The 21213-nt window shown below is 43.4% G+C and overlaps 1 protein-coding gene across 1 annotated transcript; it reads left to right on the top strand.

Moving 5' to 3' along the window:
• Positions 1–270: 270 nt before the first annotated feature.
• On the top strand, positions 271–7838 carry rab39bb (RAB39B, member RAS oncogene family b). The gene is made up of 5 exons (XM_029760653.1): positions 271–752; positions 2147–2380; positions 3497–3677; positions 3868–3993; positions 4304–7838. Exons 2-5 carry the CDS (start codon positions 2166–2168, stop codon positions 4421–4423), a joined length of 642 nt encoding a protein of 213 aa, XP_029616513.1. The 5' UTR covers positions 271–752; positions 2147–2165; the 3' UTR covers positions 4424–7838.
• The last annotated feature ends 13375 nt before the right edge of the window (positions 7839–21213 follow it).

Here is a 21213-nt window from a genome sequence, read left to right as displayed (position 1 = left end):
TTGAATATTTAGTGTCAGTGGCCCTATCTATATTTTTGCCTTTTAGCTTACTAATATTGATGGATAGGCTATAAAAGTCTATTGGTGAGAGGTTCTTTCAATAACCTACCAAAAAATGGTAGCCGATAGGTCAAATGAATTACATTTCATAAAACGACTTAAGACCAAGGACATTGATCTACATGTTACGTCTGTAATAGTTTTATTAACACAGTTTTTGTGTCGCTGTTTTTTTCTAGATATGCGGATAAAGTGTTTGTGCGCGTCGATATTGATGTTTACGGTAGTAGAGGTGCTGATGCGGGCTGGGCGGTGGAATGAGTCAGGGTATGTGATGTTGCTGCTCCCGCTGCCATTTCATCAGCAGCAACATTTATTTCGTTTAGCTTCCTTCAAAAACACAAAACGAGATAAGGAGAGGTGTGAAAACAAAACTAACCTTCAGCATTTAGCCATAGGTCTATCACATTTTACAGTTGTGTGATTTTAAAACAACAGTGTAGACCTAGGCTATCATTCACAAATGATAGCGTTCTGGGGAGTAAAGCGTGCTGTGAATTTTTCTAGGGAGTCATTAATAGACCGTTATAAAGACATCACAACGGAGACCCGTTAGCAGATTTCCGCAGGGCAATTGTAAACTGCTCTTCATGCGTTGCTGTGAGACGTTCTTTCGGGCGTTTGTTCTACGAAAGCTTCTCAATGCAATGGAACCTGCAGCAATCGGGTTCTGAGCCGCGCAACCAAACCACGTAAGATGAAACCATTTCGTTCTCTCTTAGGCAATAGGCCTTTCTAGCAAATGTGAACTATATAAGGCCTTCTTATTTGAGGATAATGGTGCGAGAAATAAGAAAAGCGACACTACTTGGCCTTGAAAGCCTATTGTGAGAGCGACAGAAGGGATGTTGTCTCATGCACTTCTGCATCAAATAATCGTGGAGATTCTATTCTGCTGTTCTCCATTCCATGTACCATTACTGACATATCAGGTGAAATGATGCCTGTAAGACTAAAATAAGCAATGATCCTACCATAAGGCAAAATGGAGGGGTCTATTCATCGAATCTGGAATAAATCATTTGATATTTAATCCAAAAGCACCTGATGTGAAATATCCACGGTGTACAACACAATAGACATTATGGTGACCAGTAGTTACCATAATAGGGTCAAATCTAGCCTAGGCTACTGTCCATGTCAATGCTCCAGAGACCCTAGCTGAAGCCTATATCCGGTCTCAGGCAACAGCTATGGGGGGTGGATATTCCAGGTATTATGTAGGGGATCTGTTTGTCCACGGTTGTGTTTGCATACCAAGCTGACTGTGTGATTCCTGGCCGGCCAGAGTGAGTTATGTGCCTAGATGTCACTGGAGGCAGTCTGATGACTGCATAACCAGGCCTGTGCATAGAATGCAATACCATAATAAATCCTTGCATTGTAGGGTTTTAAATAAGCATAGGTCTATGGAATAGAATAGAAAATAATAGATTATAGAATAGAGTATTTAAAGTGACCTAAGTGCCACTGGCTACAAATAGAATGGAATAACTGAATTCTTCCTAAAGGGAAGTTCAATAGGGCTTTATTCGTAGCCTAACGTAAAACACAGGCTATCAAATAGCTGCCACAATCAAGTGACTTGAAAGTTGGCCAATATAGGCTAAAGCGGATTTCCAATAGTCACATGCTTGTAATTAAACATGTGGACTATAATAGGCATTGTACCACCGCAGGAGGGCTTAGGCCTAGATCAAAGCCATAGTCAAATCCAGAAGAGAAGTGCCTTTTTTCTTGCTACCAAAGGGAATTTAGACACAAAACAAGGGCACAAAGAGTAGTGGTGTTGTGCTCTATCCAAAGGCCTCGTTATCATTCAGGGGCTGCGCTCTGTTGGGAAGCCAAGCTACGGTGTTGTGGAGGAGGGAGGGCAGTAACCAATTGAAATCTCCGTTATAGCTGTCCCTCTTGTCTGCGAAGTCTCTCTCACAGGCTTTCACCAGGGCGCCCGAGGCTATCTAGCCTCTGAAAGCACTGTTGTTATGGGTTAACTGACTCAGGCTTTTGCGCTGTGTGTGTGTCCCTGCATGTGTCTGTGTCTCGCCTGTGCGTGTGTTCCATCCGACCACAATTCCACGAACAGAAGCTAGACAGCAGTCACCATGGAGGCGATATGGTTGTACCAGTTCAGACTCATCGTCATTGGGGACTCGACGGTGGGGAAATCGTGCCTGATCCGGCGGTTCACGGAGGGAAGGTTTGCCCAGGTGAGTGACCCGACGGTCGGAGTGGATTTCTTCTCTCGCCTGGTGGAGATCGAGCCAGGGAAACGCATCAAGCTACAGATCTGGGATACCGCGGGACAGGAGCGCTTCAGGTATGGGGGGGGGGGGGGGGGGGGGGACTGTCAAACAGATGATTATGCATTAACTGTGCTTTCGGTATAATCCATCATGCTTGCTTGCTCTTGTTTATCAAGGATGCTTCTTGTCCAGCTGGCCAAACCATGAAATGTATATATCATTTTAATTCAGAGCTTTCTATTAAGCTATCATTCATAATTGTTGATCAAAGTATATACAAGGATATCAAAGGATAGGATAGCCCACAATTGCCATTTGCACCAAGGTCTAAACTGCCAGACACAGTTTTTGTCATGCCACTACTGATATTGTTGTTTGACTATTCAAAGGTGCCTTATTGAAACAGTGCATAAGGTACAAAGGTTAGTCTACATCAATATTACACTTTGGAACATCCGTGACACAGTTAGAATAGGCCTATAAATAGTTTAGTTTCTAAAAAGTGAAAAACAAGTATGCAGGAGTCCCTTTTCATAGATAAACATTTATTTTACATATTGAAATAGTTAACAGCCTTTAAACACACATACACACACACACCCTTGCTTGGTCACACACCCTTGCTTGGTCAGCGTTCCATCATAATCCCTCATCATTCCCTGCTCTTTTGTCTGTGATTCATTTAAACTGCTTCTTTATTTCCTTTGAATATGTATTTTACCACTGTCCTCCTATCTTCATCCTCTCTTTCTATGTCTTCCTCTTCTTCCATTCTTTCATTGCCTCTCCCTCCCTCTCTCTATCCTCATCACCCACAACTCGCATGTCTGTCATATCCCTCCTCTCACTTCTTTCCCCCTTCATGTTCTCCCTCCTTCCTTCTCTCACATTCTCTCCCTCTTTTCTGCCAAACTTTCTCTCTCCCTCACTACACACACTCTCCTCCCCCTTTCTCACTTTCACATCTGTTGCTTGCTACTTTTGTCTCGCCTCCCAACACATATCTATTTTTATTTCTCTCTCTCCCGCCCAACAATATTATAACACTGTACGTCTCCCCTCTCCTTCTAACACTCTCTCAATTCTCTCTCTCCTCTACTTCCTGTCTATCTCTCCTTCTCTCCCTATTCCCTTTCTCATCTCCTCCTAACATAAACACCCTCCCATCCCTCTCTCCTCCCCTCTTCCAGGTCCATCACCAGAGCCTACTATCGTAACTCAGTGGGCGGGCTCCTCCTGTTTGACATCACAAACCGCCGTTCCTTCCAGAATGTTCATGATTGGCTAGAGGAGGCCCGGAGCCACGTCCAACCACACAGCATTGTGTTCCTATTGGTCGGCCACAAGTGTGACCTGGAGCCTCAGCGCCAGGTAGCCTATCAGATTGCAGTAGTTTACATGTATGTGTGGAGGGGGGTAGGTGGGATGTGTGTGTGTGTGTGTGTTTGATTGAGCATTGAAATAAATACATTTTCCCCATACCTTTACTAATGATATTATAAATAATGCACAACACATTTCCATATAAACAGATAAAACTATCGCATGTTTACCTCTCCAGGTAACTCGTCAGGAGGCTGAGAAACTCGCCGGCGCCTACGGGATGCGTTACGTAGAAACTTCGGCCCGCGACGCCATAAACGTGGAGCACGCCTTCACGGAGCTGACCAAGGACATCTTTCAGCTGGTGAGGAGCTCTAGGTTGAAGATACAATGTTTGAGTCAAGAATTAAAATTGAGTCCTGTACAATCTTTGGCTAGCTTAGCAATGGCAACAGCTGGGCCAATTAATTTGTTTATTATCAAAATATTCTGCACGTGAATAGTCTGGTCCCAGATCTGTTTGTGCTATCATGTCAACTCCTTGCCATGGCAAACATGACATTTGGCATGACAATGAGTGACAAGGAGTTGATATGATTGCACAAACAGATCTGGGACCAGGCTAGCATGTGAATACAACATTGTCCCTTCTAACCTTGGTATCTTCACCCTAGGTGAGGAGCGGTGACATCACTATCCAGGAGGGCTGGGAGGGGGTGAAGAGCGGCTTCGTTCCCAACGTGGTCCACTCCTCCGAGGAGGTCACCAAGAGCGACCGACGCTGCCTCTGCTGATCTAGAGGGATCTACTAGATCCAACTAGATCCCTGACTCGAGTCTGGTTTCCCTTAGGTCCTCCTGAACTTGCACCCAGATCAATTTCAGCTATCTAGTCTAGCCATTTTCCTCTACTGATCTGCATCTGGATGGAGGGATCCTACCCACAACTAGATCCCTGCCTGGTTTTCATTTGATCCTCCTTGGTCCTCAAAGGTGTCCACTTTTCAGAGTGATCTGCTATCTGGATGGATGATGGATCCCTTCCCTACAAACACCTGGTTAATACCTTGTTTCCCTTTAGGTCAGGGATGGGCAACTTTGATGGGGGTGGGGGCCACAAAAAATCTGAACTCATCATGAGGGGCCGCAGTGGCTCACGGGTCTGTGTACCCACATCCATACCCACACCTGTCTCTGATTTGTACAATCAATCTATTTGTGCAGTTAAACTACTTAACTCTTTTAACTAAATGCATTATACCAGTAGCTAGGGCCGTCCCTAGCCTTTTGGTGGCGTTAAGCGAGATTTGGTTGGCATCCCCCTACCTCACATGTAAAACATTTTACTGGCCCCCGTCTTGACGGTGGAGAGAAAAAAAGTAAATTTCCTGCAATTCTACACATTTTGCCATGGTGCGGAGGGAAAAGGTGTGCCATTTCATAATAAATTCAAGCAATTCTACTCAGTTTGCCAAGAGGCAGAGATAAGAATTTGCAGTTTTACAGCTAATTTCCTGCAATTCTATCCATTTTGCCATGAAGTGGAGATACATTTTTGCAGTTTTAAAACTAATTTCCTGCAAATCTACACATTTTGCCATGACTTATGCCATGTTAATATGATTAATGAGTGAGAGTGACTAACAAAATCAATTGGGCCCCCCTGGAGGTGAAGGCCCCTGGGCATGTGCCCTGCATGTCTGGTCGGTATTCGGCCATGATTACTATAAGTAAAACATTTTATAAAATAATTGTTAGCTGACATAGCTGATTGAGTGACTGTCAGTGACTGACTTAAGAGAAAATTTGCTGATGCACAACCACATTTCAAAACTGCGCCTTGTGTATTCTACTATTCTAACTCCCAACTGTAAGTTGAGACCCAGACTGAGTTCCTAAAAAAAAAACATGGCCCATCCCTGCTTTAGGTCATTCTTTGAACTGCACCCAGATGTATTTCAGCTCTCTCGTCACCTGTTACCCCGATCTCTTCTCTTCCACTATGCAATCCGATAACACAATTGATACGACCAGAAGGCATCACACATCCCCATAGGTTTGTTGGGCCAATATAGCCTTCTATCTGATTCAGTTGTTCAAAGGAGACTGAGGAGGAGGGTCTCAGAGTCTCTTACTTTCCCCTTTTGGGAAATGAAGTCTGGTCCCATACTCAAACTCTGTGGTTCTATACCTACTTCTCCCATCATCTAACTAACACTCCAATCCTTACCCTTCTGCATTAACCAATGCCATATTGGACCTTATGGACACTTGGAAAGGGACTGAATGTAAGGGAATGACTGTTTGACTCGGACTTTACGAGTGGACAAAGGGACTCCAGGGTCGTATTCACTACACACCAAGTGGAAGAAAATGCACTGAAATGGGGAGGGAAAATAAGATACAATTGTTTTTGTTTCAAAACGTTTTGCTCTGGTGTGCACTAACGAATACGACCCAGTAAAAGGCGAACAATAAGATACTGGGCACACCTGAGGCCGACACTACCTGTACATTTTACCTGAACATTTAACAGTCCCCTTTAAGACTAGCCTATCTCTGAGTGATTCCAGAATCTAGCTGAGGAAACCATGGTAACAGTGGAGAGACAGGAAGCTGGGAGAACGCACCCTAAATACACTACATTACCTATAATTCCACATCTGCAGGCATCTACATTACACATATTAATGATACAGTACAACAAGTATGGCAACAGACATGTGCATTCAATATCTCAATATCAATCAGTCTAGAAATAAGGATATTCATTCCATAAATAATCACATTATCTTTCGATAACGTTATCCTGAATGACCATACTGTTGTGTTGAAAGTCATACTTTAGTTGGACGCACTGGATGTAACCACAACGTTTCTGGTTTGGTAACTGAGAAATTAAATGCTTTGGCACAATAGGTGCCAAAGGAAACAAAAGATGTGCTACATATTCTTTTCAGTTCAAGATGTTTTGTAGCCACTGTGTTCAAGGTCAATCTCTTTGTCATCAGCGCTACAAGCTACTTCCTGCTATCAGATAATCAGAATCCAAAACTTTGATTCTTTCTTCTCTACTCTGAGTAATAATAACTGCAAGGATGAACTGCTATCATCCACTTTATCCAAAGAGAGTTTTGGTAGCACCATTTAATGTGAATGTAACATTGTAGGGAAAGGGGGAGTTGACAGTGTGCAAACGCACTTTCATCTAAAAGTTTATCGCTGACAAGGAGGACAGGATGGGAAATGTTCTCAATCATTTATTACAATAAAGGGGACATCTTGCAGGGCCTTGACAAGTGATATCCCATTGAGTGTGACTTTTCATTACTTTTTCGGCGTAGATCAAGAATGGGCATCTTTGGATTCCGTTGCGTCTTCCACTTGCTTGGACTTTCTGGTTCTAGAACGGAATCTTGGACATCATGATGTTTCACCCAGAGCTGATAACTGATCTCATTCTGTAACTATGGTCCAGCCATAACCAGTGCTCATAATTGAACAACAATGGCTTCACCAATCTCCACACCCTTTAAATCTCCAATGCTTAGAGCTCCATTATACCAAATCAGAGGGTTTCAGGAGTTTGGATCAGTTGATCCTCATCAAGTAAGATACTCTCTAGGTAGAAGTTTCCCCCAACCACAGATCTAGGATCAGATAACCTTAACCCAGAGCACTAACCTTTACCAGTAGGCTAATGACAAATATCCGCTCCTATATCAGTGGTTAGAGGAAGCTTCTATCTACCAAAACATAGGAGTTTGCAGCAAGTGCTTAGCCTGGTAAAACCATACTGAATGAAGTGAAACAACAGTGATACCAAGCTAGCAGTTGCTCATCATATTAATAACACACAACAATACGTTAATCAATGTACAGCACTACCAGGGTCGTGTTCACTAGACACCAAAATGAAGAAAACAGACAGAGACTACCTGACTACCTAATAAAAACACATTTTCCACTGCAAAATGTTTTGCTATGTTGTGCTCTATTGAATACGACCCAGGATGACTCGTCTTCATTCTACTACTCTACATCATCTTTGACAAAGTCTCTTCCTCTCTATCTCCAAGCAGTACAATGCCATGTAACTACAGTTCCTTCAATTCAACAATGGCTATGGGACTTTCTGTGCCGCTACTCATCTATCAAAACAACTTGAAATGTACAAAAAAATAATAATAAAATGTGACTGGTAAAACAACCCTGTTCTGCTCTGTGTCTAACGATGTAGCCTCTTGTTGTTTGGGTAAGACGACGTAGGTTAGTCTTGGGGAGAATCTCAATTGGTTTTTCTCGACTGTCCTCTCCTCACCTGCTTTTGAAAAATGTCAGAGGTAATTGAGGAGCGGAGGCGAGGAAAGGAAATGTTGAAACAAATGCGCGTGTATGATATTAGACTCTCCTCCACTCGTCATGGACTCATCATCAGGCAAATTACCTTTACAGGGGTGGAATCCCAAAATAAATGTGTAAAGTGATAAAAACTAATTTAGCTAGTTGTGGAAGACATGTTATTAATAAAAGTATAAGAAGCTCAGTTGGTAGAACATGGCGCATGTAATGCCAGGTTAGTAGGTTTGATTCCCATTACCATCCATACGTAAAATGTACGCATGCATGACTTTAAAAATGTCTGCTAAATGGCATTTGTGATGTAAGCGTATCGTTTTTAAATGTGTGCATGATTTTCTCTGATTAAACAACAGCTGATTCAAAGGGTGTGTTGCAGATTTCCAAATTCTTCCGTGGAAGATGCACTTCAGTGTCCTTCCGGGAGAGTAGGCTATTGAGGTGAGGAGGACACTCCTCGGTTCGCCTACAAACGAACTGACTCTCCTCAACCACTCCACCCACTTTTCGGTTTCCAGGAAATGGAGGAGAGGAAGACGGAAGAGTCGAGGAGAGGACAGAATTTCTCCCCTTTAAGAATGTCTTGGTTATTAGTTGCAGTGCCAGAAACCAACCACAAGACGGCCACTGACAGTGTCAACCAGTCTGTATCTGTGGAGCATCAGTTAATACCATCTAGAGTGATTCAATCATTAGACACTGGATAAATTCCTGATTAGAAACATGTATAAACTAGGTAATTGAGGGTTCTAATGTTAACAGCTAGATCAGGCCAAACTCTTTAAAGCTGCATTTGTGGAGTGCTGGAGGGTTTATGGACATAATCAATCCCTATCTGCTCTCCCCTTGCTTCAAGATGTTCACCATTGTTCCTGTACCCAAGAAGGCAAAGGTAACTAAGTGAACTAAATGACTATCGCCCCATAGCACTCACTTCTGCCATCATGAAGTGCTTTGAGAGACTAGTTAAGGATCATATCACCTTAACTTTACCTGACACCCTAGACCCACTTCAATTTGCTTACTGCCCCAATAGATCCACAGACGACGCAATCGCCATCGCACTGCACACTGCCCTATCCCATCTGGACAAGACGAATACCTATGTAAGAATGCTCTTCATTGACTATAGCTCAGCATTCAACCCGATAGTACCCTCCAAGCTCATCATTAAGCTCGGGGGCCCTGGGTTTGAACCCCACCCTGTGCAACTGGTTCCTGACGGGCCACCCCCAGGTGGTGAAGGTAGGAAACAACACCTCCACTTTGCTGATCCTCAACACAGGGGCCCCAGAAGGGTGCATGCTCAGCCCCCTCCCGTACTCCTTGTTTACCCATGACTGCGTGGCCACGCACGTCTCCAACTCAATCATCAAGTTTGCAAACGACACAAAAGTATTAGGCCTGATTACCAACAATGACGAGACAGCCTACAGGGAGGAGGTGAGGGCCCTAGGAGTGGTGCCAGAAAAATAACCTATCACTCAACGTCAACAAAACAAAAGGAGCTTATCGTGGACTTCAGGAAACAGCAGAGGGAGCACGCCCCTAACAACATTGACGGGAAGGCAGTGAAGGGGGAAAGCTTCATGTTCCTTGGCATACACGTCACTGACGATCTGAAATGGTCCAACCACACAGGCAGCGTGGTGAAGAAGGCGCAACAGCGCCTCTTCAACCTCAGGAGGCTGAAGAAATTTGGCTTGGCCCCTAAAACCCTCACAAACCTTTACAGATGCACAATTGAGAGCATCCTGTTGGTCTGTATCACCACCTGGTTTGGCAACTGCACCGTCTGCAACTGCAGGGCTCTCCAGAGGGTGGTATGATCTGCCCAACCCATCATTGGAACCAAACTACCTGCCCTCCAGGACACCTACAGTACCAGTCAAAAGTTTGGACACACCTACTCATACAAAGGTTTTTCTTTATTTTTACTATTTTCTACACTGTAAAATAATAGTGGTGACATAAAAACTATGACATAACACATATGGAATCATGTAATAACCAAAAAAGTGTTAAACAAATCCAAATATATTTTATATTTGAGATTCTTCAGGGTAGCCACCATTTGCCTTGATGACAGCTTTACACACTCTTGGCATTCTCTCAACCAGCTTCATAAGGTAGACACCTGGAATGCATTTCAATTAACAGGTGTGTCTTGTTAAAAGTTAATTTGTGGAATTTCTTTACTCCTTAATACGTTTGAGCCAATCAGTTGTGTTCCGGGTAACCAGAAGGTAAAGCATTGCAGTAGTCTAATCTAGAAGTGACAAAAACATGGATAAATGTTTCTGCATCATTTTTGGACATAAAGTTTCAGATTGTTGCAATCTTACATAGATGGGAAAAATAGCTGTCCTTGAAACAGTCTTGATATGTTTGTCAAAAGTGAGATCAGGGTCCAGAGTAACACTGAGGTCCTTCACAGTTTTATTTGAGACAACTGTACAACCATCAAGATTAATTGTCAGATCCAACAGAAGATCTCTTTGTTTCTTGGGACCTAGAACTAGCATCTTTGTTTTGTCCGAGTTTAAAAGTAACACATTTGCCGCCGTCCACTTCCTTATTTCTAAAACACAGGCTTCCAGGGAGGGCAATTTTGAGGCTTCACCATGTTTCATCGAAATGTACAGCTGTGTATCGTGCACATAGCAGTGAAAGTTAACACTGTGTTTCCAAATGACATCACCAAGAGGTAAAATATATAGTGAAAACAATAGTGGTCCTAAAACGTAACCTTGAGGAACACCGAAATTTACAGTTGATTTGTCAGAGGACAAACCATCCACAGAGACAAACATATCTTCCGACAGATAAGATCTAAACAAGGCCAGAACTTGTCCGTGTAGACCAATTTGGGTTTCCAATCTCTACAAAAGAATGTAGTGATCAATGGTATCAAAAGCAGCACTAAGGTCTAGGAGCACGAGGACAGATGTGGAGCCTTGGTCTGATGCCATTAAAAAGGTAATTTACCACCTTCACGAGTGCAGTCTCAGTGCTGTGATGGGGTCTAAAACCAGACTGAAGCACTCGTATACATTGTCTTTAGTATGGTAGAGCAACAGCTTTTTCTAAAATTTGAGAGGAATGTGAGATTTGATATAGGCCGGTAGTTTTTTATATTTTCTGGTGTGGCTTTTTTAAGAGAGGCTTTATTACTACCACTTTTGGTGAGTTTGGTACACATCCGGTGGATAGGGAGGCATTTACTATGTTCAACATAGGAGGGCCAAGCACAGGAAGCAGCTCTTTTAGTAGTTTAGATGGAATAGGGTCCAGTATGCAGCTTGAAGGTTTAGAGGCCATGACTATTTTCATGAATGTGTCAAGAGATATAGGATTAAAAAACTTTTGTCTCCCTTGGTCCTGGCGGTGTTGTGCACTGGACAACTGAGCTTTGGAGAAATACGGAGATTTAAAGAGGAGTCCGTAATTTGCTTTCTTGTGATCATGATCTTATCGTCAAAGTTGTTCATGAATTTATCACTGTTGAAGTGAAAGCCATCCTCTCTTGAGGAATGCTGCTTTTTAGTTCGCTTTGCGACAGTATCAAAAATACATTTGGCATTGTTCTTATTCGACTCAATTAAGTTGGAAAAATAGGATGATCGAGCAGCAGTGAGGGCTCTTCGATACTGCACGGTACCGTCTTTCCAAGATAATCGAAAGACTTCCAGTTTGGTGTAGCGCCATTTCCGTTCAAATATTCTGGAAGCTTGCTTCAGGGCTCGGGTATTTTATGTATACCACCAGGAAGCTAGTTTCTTATGACAAATGTTTTTTGTTTTTAGTGGTGCGACTGCATCTAGGGTATTACGCAAGTTTAAATTTAGTTCCTCAGTTAGGTGGTTCACCGATGTTTGTACTCTAATGTCCTTGGGAAGGTGGAGGGAGTCTGGAAGGGCATCTAGGAATCTTTGGGTTGTCCGAGAATTCATAGCACGGCTTTTGATGATCCTTGGTTGGGGTCCGAGCAGATTATTTGTTGTGATTGCAAACGTAATAAAATGCTGGTCCGATAGTCCAGGATTATGAGGAAAAACATTAAGATTCACAATATTTATTCCACGGGACAAAACTTGGTCCAGAGTATGACTGTGGCATAGGACCAGAGACATGTTGGACAAAACCCACTGAGTCGATGATGGCTCAGAAAGCCTTTTGGAGTGGGTCTGTGGACTTTTCCATGTGAATATTAAAGTCACCAAACATTGGAATATTATCTGCCATGACTACAAGGTCCGATAGGAATTCAGGGAACTCCACGAGGAGCTATAAAACGTGATTGAGTAGGCTGCATAGATTTCATCACTAGAAGCTCAAAAGATGAAAATGCAGCCATTCTTTTTTGTAAATTGAAATTCGCTATCGTAAATGTTAGCAACACCCCTGCCTTTGTGGGATGCGCGGGGGATATGGTCACTAGTGTAACCAGAAGGAGAGGCCTCATTTAACACAGTAAATTCATCAGGCTTAAGCCATGTTTCAGTCAGGCCAATCACATCAAGATTATGATCAGTGATTAGTTAATTGACTATGACTGCCTTGGAAGTGAGGGATCTAACATTAAGTAGCCCTATTTTGAGATGTGAGGTATCACGATCTCTTTCAATAATGACAGGAATGGAGGTCTTTATTCCAGTGAGATAGCTAGAGCAAACACAGCCATGTTTAGTTTTTCCCAACCTAGACTCCACTAAGCTGGCAGGCTGGCTAACAGCCTGCTGCCTGGCCTGCACCCTCTCTCATTGTGGAGCTAGAGCCCTGTTTATGTTCATAGATACGGTGAGAGCACCCCTCCAGCTAGGATGGAGTACATCACTCCTCAGCAGGCCAGGCTTGGTCCTGTTTGTGGGTGAGTCCTAGAAAGAGGGCCAATTATATATTTTGGGAAGGGCAGAAAACAGTTTTCAACCAGCGATTGAGTTGTGAGACTCTGCTGTAAAGCTCATCACTCCCCCTAACTGGGAGGGAGCCAGAGACAATTACTCGATGCCGACACGTCTTTCTAGCTGATTTACACACTGAAGCTATGTAGCACTTGGTGACCTCTGACTGTTTCATCCTAACATGGTTGATGCCGATGTGGATAACAATATCCCTATACTCTCTACACTCACCAGTTTTAGCCTTAGCCAGCACCATCTTCAGATTAGCCTTAACGTCGGTAGCCCTGCCCACTGGTAAACAGTGTATGATCGCTGGATGATTCTTTTTAAGTCTAATACTGCGGGTATTGAAGTCGCCAATGACTAGGGTTTTCAATTTGTCAGAGCTAATGGTGGGAGGCTTTGGCGTCTCAGGCCATGTAACGGGTGGAGGACAGACCAAAGGAGGCTCGGCCTCTGACTCGTTGCTTAATGGGGAAAACCGGTTGAAAGTTTGACAGCTGAATGAGCGACACCGGTTGAGCATTCCTACAGCATTTCCGTCCAGAAGCCATGAGAAAGTATGGCTATCCTCAACATAAGGCGACCGTCCTCCTGTATATTATGAGTACAGCGACTGTAATTAGAGGGCATAATGTTAATGTTACTACTTAGCTTCAGCTGGTGGAGGTCGTGTAGAACCATGTCCGGATAAAGCGTCCAGGGTGAAAAAGTTGAATGAAAAAAGTCATGCGAGGGAAAAAAAATATAAAATGCTAATTAAAACGTAAAAACCGTAAAGTTGGCAACAAACCGCATAGCAGTACGTAAACATGTCCACAAGATGTGACCGGAAATGTCACTCAATTGGAGTTTAAATGTTTTAACATCTTAATGTTGCATTTTAACACTGCTGTATCAAAAGAGGAAACTATGGTTGATTATTTTGCCAAATAAGTGATAACAGGATGTGGGACTGGACTGAGCCCAGGTGTAGGGCAAATCCACGATAACAGAGTGATGCGGACACTCAGATTTTTCACTTTAAAATGTGTCAAACAAAAACCAATGACTTCAAAGTAAAACAAACCACACAACTCTATGCACAATGACTACTTTTAACAATGTGCAATCATTGGTTTGTTTGACACACATTTTAAAGTGAAAAATCTGAGTCTCAGCATCACTCCAATACCGCGGAATTGCCCTGTACCAATCCACGGCACTTGCCAGTCAGCATGGCTCAGTATTGAACAGCATGCCATCAATTCATGCCCAATCCACCTCGTGGAGAGCTCTCCTCCTATAGGTTCACTTCATCTCTTACCTACACTACTCATATTGTTTAGCAATGACTAGAACATACATTAAGTATAGAACCATCTTTCTAACCAATAATAGACAGAAGCTTGGTTAAGCCACATAGCTAGCTAATGTTAGCTAGTTAGCTTCCTAGCTAGCTGACGTTCACCTAGCTTGCCTAATCAGTAGCCTGTTTTAATAATACAAGACCAAATAACTGCCTACCTTAATTTCACTATTGAAATCATAGTTGTTGAACTCTAGTCAGAAGGACATTGAGTTACATTCCCCAATGTATTTAAGACAGTGAAGCTAAATATGTTCCATTTGGCTCTATACTCCAATATTTTAGATCAAATGTTTTATATGAGTGTCACCTTTTACGTGGAGGGTACTTTCATACATATGTTTTACCATTTAGAAATTAGAGCACTTTATGTATCTAGTCCCCCCATTTGAAGGTGCCATAAGTATTTGGTCAAATTCACTTACAGTGTGTATTACATTTAGTCAAAAGTTTAGTATTTGGTCCCATATTTCTAGCGCACAATGACTACATCCAGCTTGGGACTACATACTTGTTGGACCAAATAAAATGTTATTTGTCACTTGCCGAATACAACAGGTGTAGACCTTACAGTGAAATGCTTACTTACAAGCACTTAACCAACAATGCAGTTAAGAAAAATAGAAAAATGTGTCAAGTAAAAAACAGATAAGTATAAAATAAACGTAACAAATAGTTAAAGAGCAGCAGTAAAATAACAATAGCAAGGCTATATACAGGAGGTACCGGTACAGAGTCAATGTGCGGGGGCACTGGTTAGTCGAAATAATTGAGTAGAAGCTGTTTAGAAGCCTCTTGGACCTAGACTTGGCACTCCGGTACCACCTCCCGTGCGGTAGCAGAGAGAACAGTCTTTGACTAGGGTGGCTGGAGTCTTTGGCAATTTTTAGGGCCTTCCTCTGACACCGCCTGGTATAGAGATCCTGGATAGCAGGAAGCTTGGCCCCAGTGATGTACTGGGCTGTACGCACTACCCTCTGTAGTGCCTTGCGGTTGGAGGCTGAGCAGTTGCCATAACAGGCAGTGACGCAACCAGTCAGGATGCTCTCGATGGTGCAGTTGTATAACTTTGAGGATCTGAGGTCCCATGCCAAATCTTTTCAGTCTCCTGAGGGGGAATAGGCTTTGTTGTGCCCTCTTCACGAGTGTCTTGGTGTGTTTGGACCATGTTAGTTTGTTGGTGATGTGGACGCCAAGGAACTTGAAGCTCTCAACCTGCTCCACTACAGCCCTGTCGATGAGAATGGGGGAGTGCTCGGTCCTCCTTTTCCTGTAGTCCACAAACATCTCCTTTGTCCTGATCACCACACGGCCAGATCTCTGACCACCTCCCTATACACTGTCTCATCGTTGATCAGGCCTACCACTGTTGTGTCATCGACAAACTTAATGATGGTGTTGGAGTCGTGCCTGGCCGTGCAGTCATGAGTGAATAGGGAGTACAGGAGGGGACTGAGCACGCACCCCTGAGGTGCTCCCTTGTTGAGGATCAGCATGGCTGATGTGTTGTTACCTAAGTCCAGGATCCAGTTGCAGAGGGAGGTGTTTAGTCCCAGGGTCCTTAGCTTAGTGATGAGCTTAGTGGGCAATATGGTGTTGAACGCTGAGCTGTAGTCAATGAATAGCATTCTCACATGGGTGTTCCTTTTGTCCACGTGGGAATGGGCAGTGTGGAGTGCAGAGATTGCATCATCTATGGATCTGTTGGGGCGGTATGCAAATTGGAGTGGGTCTAGGGTTACTGGGATAATGGTGTTGATGTGACCCATAACCAGCCTTTCAAAGAACTTCATGGCTACAGACTTGAGTGCTGCGAGTCAGTAGTCATTTAGGAAGGTTACCTTCGTATTCTTGGGACAGGGACTACGGTGGTCTGCTTGAAACATGTTGGTATTACAGACACAGTCAGGGACAGGTTGAAAATGTCAGTGAAGACACTTGCCAGTTGGTCAGCGCATGCTCGGAGTACACGTCCTGGTAATCGTCTGGCCCTGTAGCCTTATGAATGTTGACCTGTTTAAAGGTCTTACTAACATCGGCTACGGAGAGAGTGATCACACAGTCATCCAGAACAGCTGATGCTTTCATGCATGTTTCAGTGTTACTTGCCTCGAAGCGAGCATAAAAGTAATTTAGCTCGTCTGGTAGGCTCGGGTCACTGGGCAGCTCGTGGCTGTGCTTCCCTTTGTAGTCTGTAATGGTTTGCAAGCCCTGCCACATCCGACGAGCATCGGAGCCAGTGTAGTACGATTCAATCTTAGTCCTGTATTGACGCTTTGCCTGTTTGATGGTTCGTTGGAGGGCATAGCGGGATTTCTTATAAGCTTCCGGGTTAGAGTCCCACTCCTTGAAAGAGGCAGCTCCCCCCTTTAGCTCAGTACCGATGTTGCCTGTAATCCATGGCTTCTGGTATGTATGTACAGTCACTGTAGGGACGACGTCGTCGATGCACTTATTGATGCAGCCAGTGACTGATGTTGTGTACTCCTCAATGTCATCGGAAAAAAATCGTGGAACATATTCCAGTCTGTGCTAGCAAAACAGTCCTGTAGCTTAGCATCTGTGCCATCTGACCACTTTTTTATTGACAGAGTCACTGGTGCTTCCTGCTTTAGTTTTTGCTTGTACGCAGGAATCAGGAGGATAGAATTATGGTCTAGTTTTTTCCCTCTGGTTGCACATTTAACATGCTGGTATAAATGATGTAAAACGGATTTAAGTTTCCCTGCATTAAAATCCCCGGCCACCAGGAGCGCCGCTTCTGGATGAGCGTTTTCCTCTTTGCTTATGGCTGTATGCAGTCGTGGCCAAAAGTTTTGAGAATTTTACATTTACGTCATTTAGCAGACGCTCTTATCCAGAGCGAGAATGACACAAATATTAATTTTCACAAAGTTTGCTCCTTCAGTGTCTTTAAATATTTTTGTCAGATGTTACTATGGAATACTGAAGTATAATTACAAGCATTTCATAAGTGTCAAAGGCTTTTACAATTACATGACAATTACATGAAGTTGATGCAAAGAGTCAATATTTGCAGTGTTGACCCTTCTTTTTCAAGACCTATGCAATCCACCCTGGCATGCTGTCAATTAACTTCTGGGCCACATCCTGACTGATGACAGCCCATTCTTGCATAATCAATGTTTGGAGTTTGTCAGAATTTGTGGGGTTTTGTTTGTCCACCCGCCTCTTTAGGATTGACCACAAGTTCTCAAATGGGATAAAGGTCTGGGGAGTTTCCTGGCCATGGACCCAAAATATCGGTGTTTTGTTCCCCGAGCCACTTAGTTATCACTTTTGCCTTATGGCAAAGTGCTCCATCATGCTGGAAAAGGCATGGTTCATCACCAAACTGTTCCTGGTTGGGAGAAGTTGCTCTCGGAGGATGTGTTGGTACCATTCTTTATTCATGGCTGTGTTCTTAGGCAAAATTGTGAGTGAGCCCACTCCCTTGACTGAGAAGCAACCCCACACATGAATGGTCTCAGGATGCTTTACTGTTGGCATGACACAAGACTGATGGTAGCGCTCACCTTGTCTTCTCCGGACAAGCTTTTTTCCGGATGCCCCAAACAATCGGAAAGGGGATTCATCAGAGAAAATGACTATACCCCAGTCCTCAGCAGTCCAAATCCTGTACCTTTTGCAGAATATCAGTCTGTCCCTGATTTTTTTCCTGGAGAGAAGTGGCTTCTTTGCTGCCCTTCTTGATACCAGGCCATCCTCCAAAAATCTTCACCTCACTGTGCGTGCAGATGCACTCACACCTGCCTGCTGCCATGTACTGGTGGTGCCCCGATCCCGCAGCTGAATCAACTTTAGGAGACGGTCCTGGCGCTTGCTGGACTTTCTTGGACGCCCTGAAGCCTTCTTCACAACAATTGAACCGCTCTCCTTGAAGTTCTTGATGATCCGATAAATGGTTGATTTAGGTGCAATCTTACTGGCAGCAATATCCTTGCCTGTGAAGCCCTTTTTGTGCAAAGCAATGATGACGGCACATGTTTCCTTGCAGGTAACCATGATTGACAGAGGAAGAACAATGATTCCAAGCACCACCCTCCTTTTGAAGCTTCCAGTCTGTTATTCAAACTAGATCAGCATGACAGAGTGATCTCCAGCCTTGTCAACACTCACACCTGTGTTAACGAGGGAATCACTGACATGATGTCAGTTGGTCCTTTTGTGGCAGGGCTGAAATGCAGTGGAAATGTTTTTTGGGGGATTCAGTTCATTTGTATGGCAAAGAGGGACTTTGCAATTAATTGCAATTCATCTGATCACTCTTCATAACATTCTGGAGTATATGCAAATTGCCATCATACAAACTGAGGCAGCAGACCTTGTGAAAATTAATATGTCATTCTCAACTTTTGGCCACGATTGTACAGCTCATTGAGTGCGGTCTTAGTGCCAGCATCGGTTTGTGGCGGTAAACAGACAGCTACGAAGAATATAGATGATAACTCTTGGTAAATAGTGTGGTCTACAACTTATCATGAGATACTCTACCTCAGGCGAGCAAAACCTTGAGACTCCCTTAGATTTCGTGCACCAGCTGTTGTTTACAAAAATACATAGACAGCCACCCCTTGTCTTACCAGAGGCTGCTGTTCTATCCTGCCGAAAAAGCGCAAAACCCGGCAGCTGTTCGTTATTCATGTCGTCGTTCAGCCACGACTCGGTGAAACACAAGATATTACAGTTATTACATGTCCCATTGGATATACATGCTCGCAGTTCATCTATTTTATTATCCAATGATTGTACGTTGGCTAATAGGACCGATGGTAAAGGCAGATTACCCACTCGCCATTGGATCCTTACAAGATACCCCGACCTACGTCTCCGATATGTCAGTATCTTTCTCCTGCAAATGACAGGGATCAGGGCCTTGTCGGGTGTCTTTAGTAAATCCTTGGCGTCCGACTCGTTAAAGAAAAAATCTTCTTCCAGAACGGGGTGAGTAATTGCTGTCCAGATATCTAGAACCTCTTTTCGGTCATAAGTGACGATGGCAGAAACATTATGTAAAACATAAGTTACAAATAATGTGAAGAAAAAAAACACAATAGCACAATTGGTTAGGGGGCCGTATAATGGCAGCCATCTCACATAATGGCAGCATTTGCAATTAGTTTTGGTTGTTCCAGATTATGTTGTGCCCAATAGAAATGAATTGTAAATAATGTAGTCGTTTTTTTGTACATTTTATTGTTTAGAATATGTTTACTACATACTTCTACATTAATATGGATGCTTCCATGATTACATAGTCCCTAAGGAAAGTATTCAGACCCCTTGACTTTTTCGACATTTTGTTACGTTACAGCCTTATTTTAAAATCGATTAAATAGAACAATTTCCTCAGAAATCTACACACACAATACCCCATAATAACAAAGCGAATACAGTTAAATGTTTTCAAATTGATTAAAAACTTTTAAAAAACGTATTTACATAAATATTCAGACCTTTTGCTGTGATACTCAATTTAGCTCAGGTGCTTCCTGTTTCTATTGATCATCCTTGAGCTGTTTCTACAACTTGATTGGAATCCACCTGTGGTAAATTCAATTGATTGGACATGATTTGGAAAGGCACACACCTGTCTATACAAACCAAGCCATGAGGTCAAAGGAATTGTCCGTAGAGCTCCGAGACAGGATTGTGTCGAGGCACAGAGCTGGGGAAGGGTACCAAAACATTTCTGCAGCATTGAAGGTCCACAAGAACACAGTGACCACCATTTTTTTTTAAATGGTATAAGTTTGGAACTACCAAGACTCTTCATAAAGCTTGCCCCCCGGCCAAACTGAGCAATCGGTGGAGAAGGGCCTTGGTCAGTGTGGTGACCAATAACCCAATGGTCACTCTGACAGAGCTCCAGAGTTCCTCTGTGGAGATGGGAGAACCTTCCAGAAGGACAACAGCACTCCACCAATTAGGCCTTTATGGTAGAGTGGCAAGACGGAAGCCACTCCTCAGTAAAAGGTACATGATATTTACTGTGTGGGTGTGTTCCCAAAATGCACCTAAAGACTGAGACCATGAGAAACAAGATTCTGGTCTGATGAAACCAAGATTGAACTCTTTGGCCTGAATGCCAAGCGTCACGTCTGGAGGAAACCTGGCACCATCCCTACGGTGAAGCATGGTGGTGGCAGCAGCATGCTGTGGGGATGTTTCTCAGAGGCAGGGACTGGGAGACTTGTCAGGATCCAGGCAAAGATTAACGGAGCAAAGTACATAGAGATCCTTGATGACAACCTGATCCAGAGCGCTTGGGACCTCATACTGGGGTGACGGTTCACCTTCCAACAGGAAAATGACCCTAAGCACAAAGCCAAGACAACGCAGGAGTGGCTTTGGGACAAGTCTCTGCATGACCTTGAGTGGCCTAGCCAGAGCCCAGACTTGAACCCGATTGAACATCTCTGGAGAGAACTGAAAATAGCTGTGCAGCGACACTCCCCATCCAACCAGACAGAGCTTGAGAGGATCTGCAAAGAGGAATGGGGGAAACTCCCCAAATACAAGAGTGGCAAGCTTGTAGTGTCATACCCAAGATGACTCGAAGCTTTAATCTCTGCTAAAGGTGCTTCAACAAAGTACAGAGTAAAGGGTCTGAATACGTATGTAAAGGTGATATTTCAGTTTTATGCAGTATTATTTTTTCAGAATTTGCAAAAATGTCTAAAAACCTGTTTTTGCTTCATCATTATGTGGTAGTGTGTAGATTGATGAGGGGAAAAAACAAACATTTTTGAATAAGGCTGTAACGTAACATGGAAAAAGTCAAGGGGTCTGAATACTTTCCATATGCACTGTATAATCATGAATATACAGCAAATAATGATGAGTGAGAAAGTTGGAGGCATAAGACAAATATCATACCCCCCAAAAATGCTCCCTTTAATTGATAATGGTGAGAGGTTAGCATGTTTTGGGGGCATGATCTTTGCGTAACT

This window comes from Salmo trutta, chromosome 8, assembly GCF_901001165.1.
Source record: "Salmo trutta chromosome 8, fSalTru1.1, whole genome shotgun sequence".
Classification (NCBI taxonomy): Eukaryota; Metazoa; Chordata; class Actinopteri; order Salmoniformes; family Salmonidae; genus Salmo; species Salmo trutta.
The sequence above is the reverse complement of the archived record's forward strand: the minus strand, read 5'-3'. Positions and strand labels throughout refer to the sequence as shown.

Bases quoted from the DNA above. Each gene is read 5' to 3' on its own strand.
- rab39bb (XM_029760653.1), top strand. From the start codon at position 2,166: ATGGAGGCGATATGGTTGTACCAGTTCAGACTCATCGTCATTGGGGAC. The intron at 2,381-3,496 runs GTATGGGGGGGG...CCCCTCTTCCAG, and splicing joins GCGGGACAGGAGCGCTTCAG to GTCCATCACCAGAGCCTACT. The intron at 3,678-3,867 runs GTAGCCTATCAG...TTACCTCTCCAG, and splicing joins ACCTGGAGCCTCAGCGCCAG to GTAACTCGTCAGGAGGCTGA.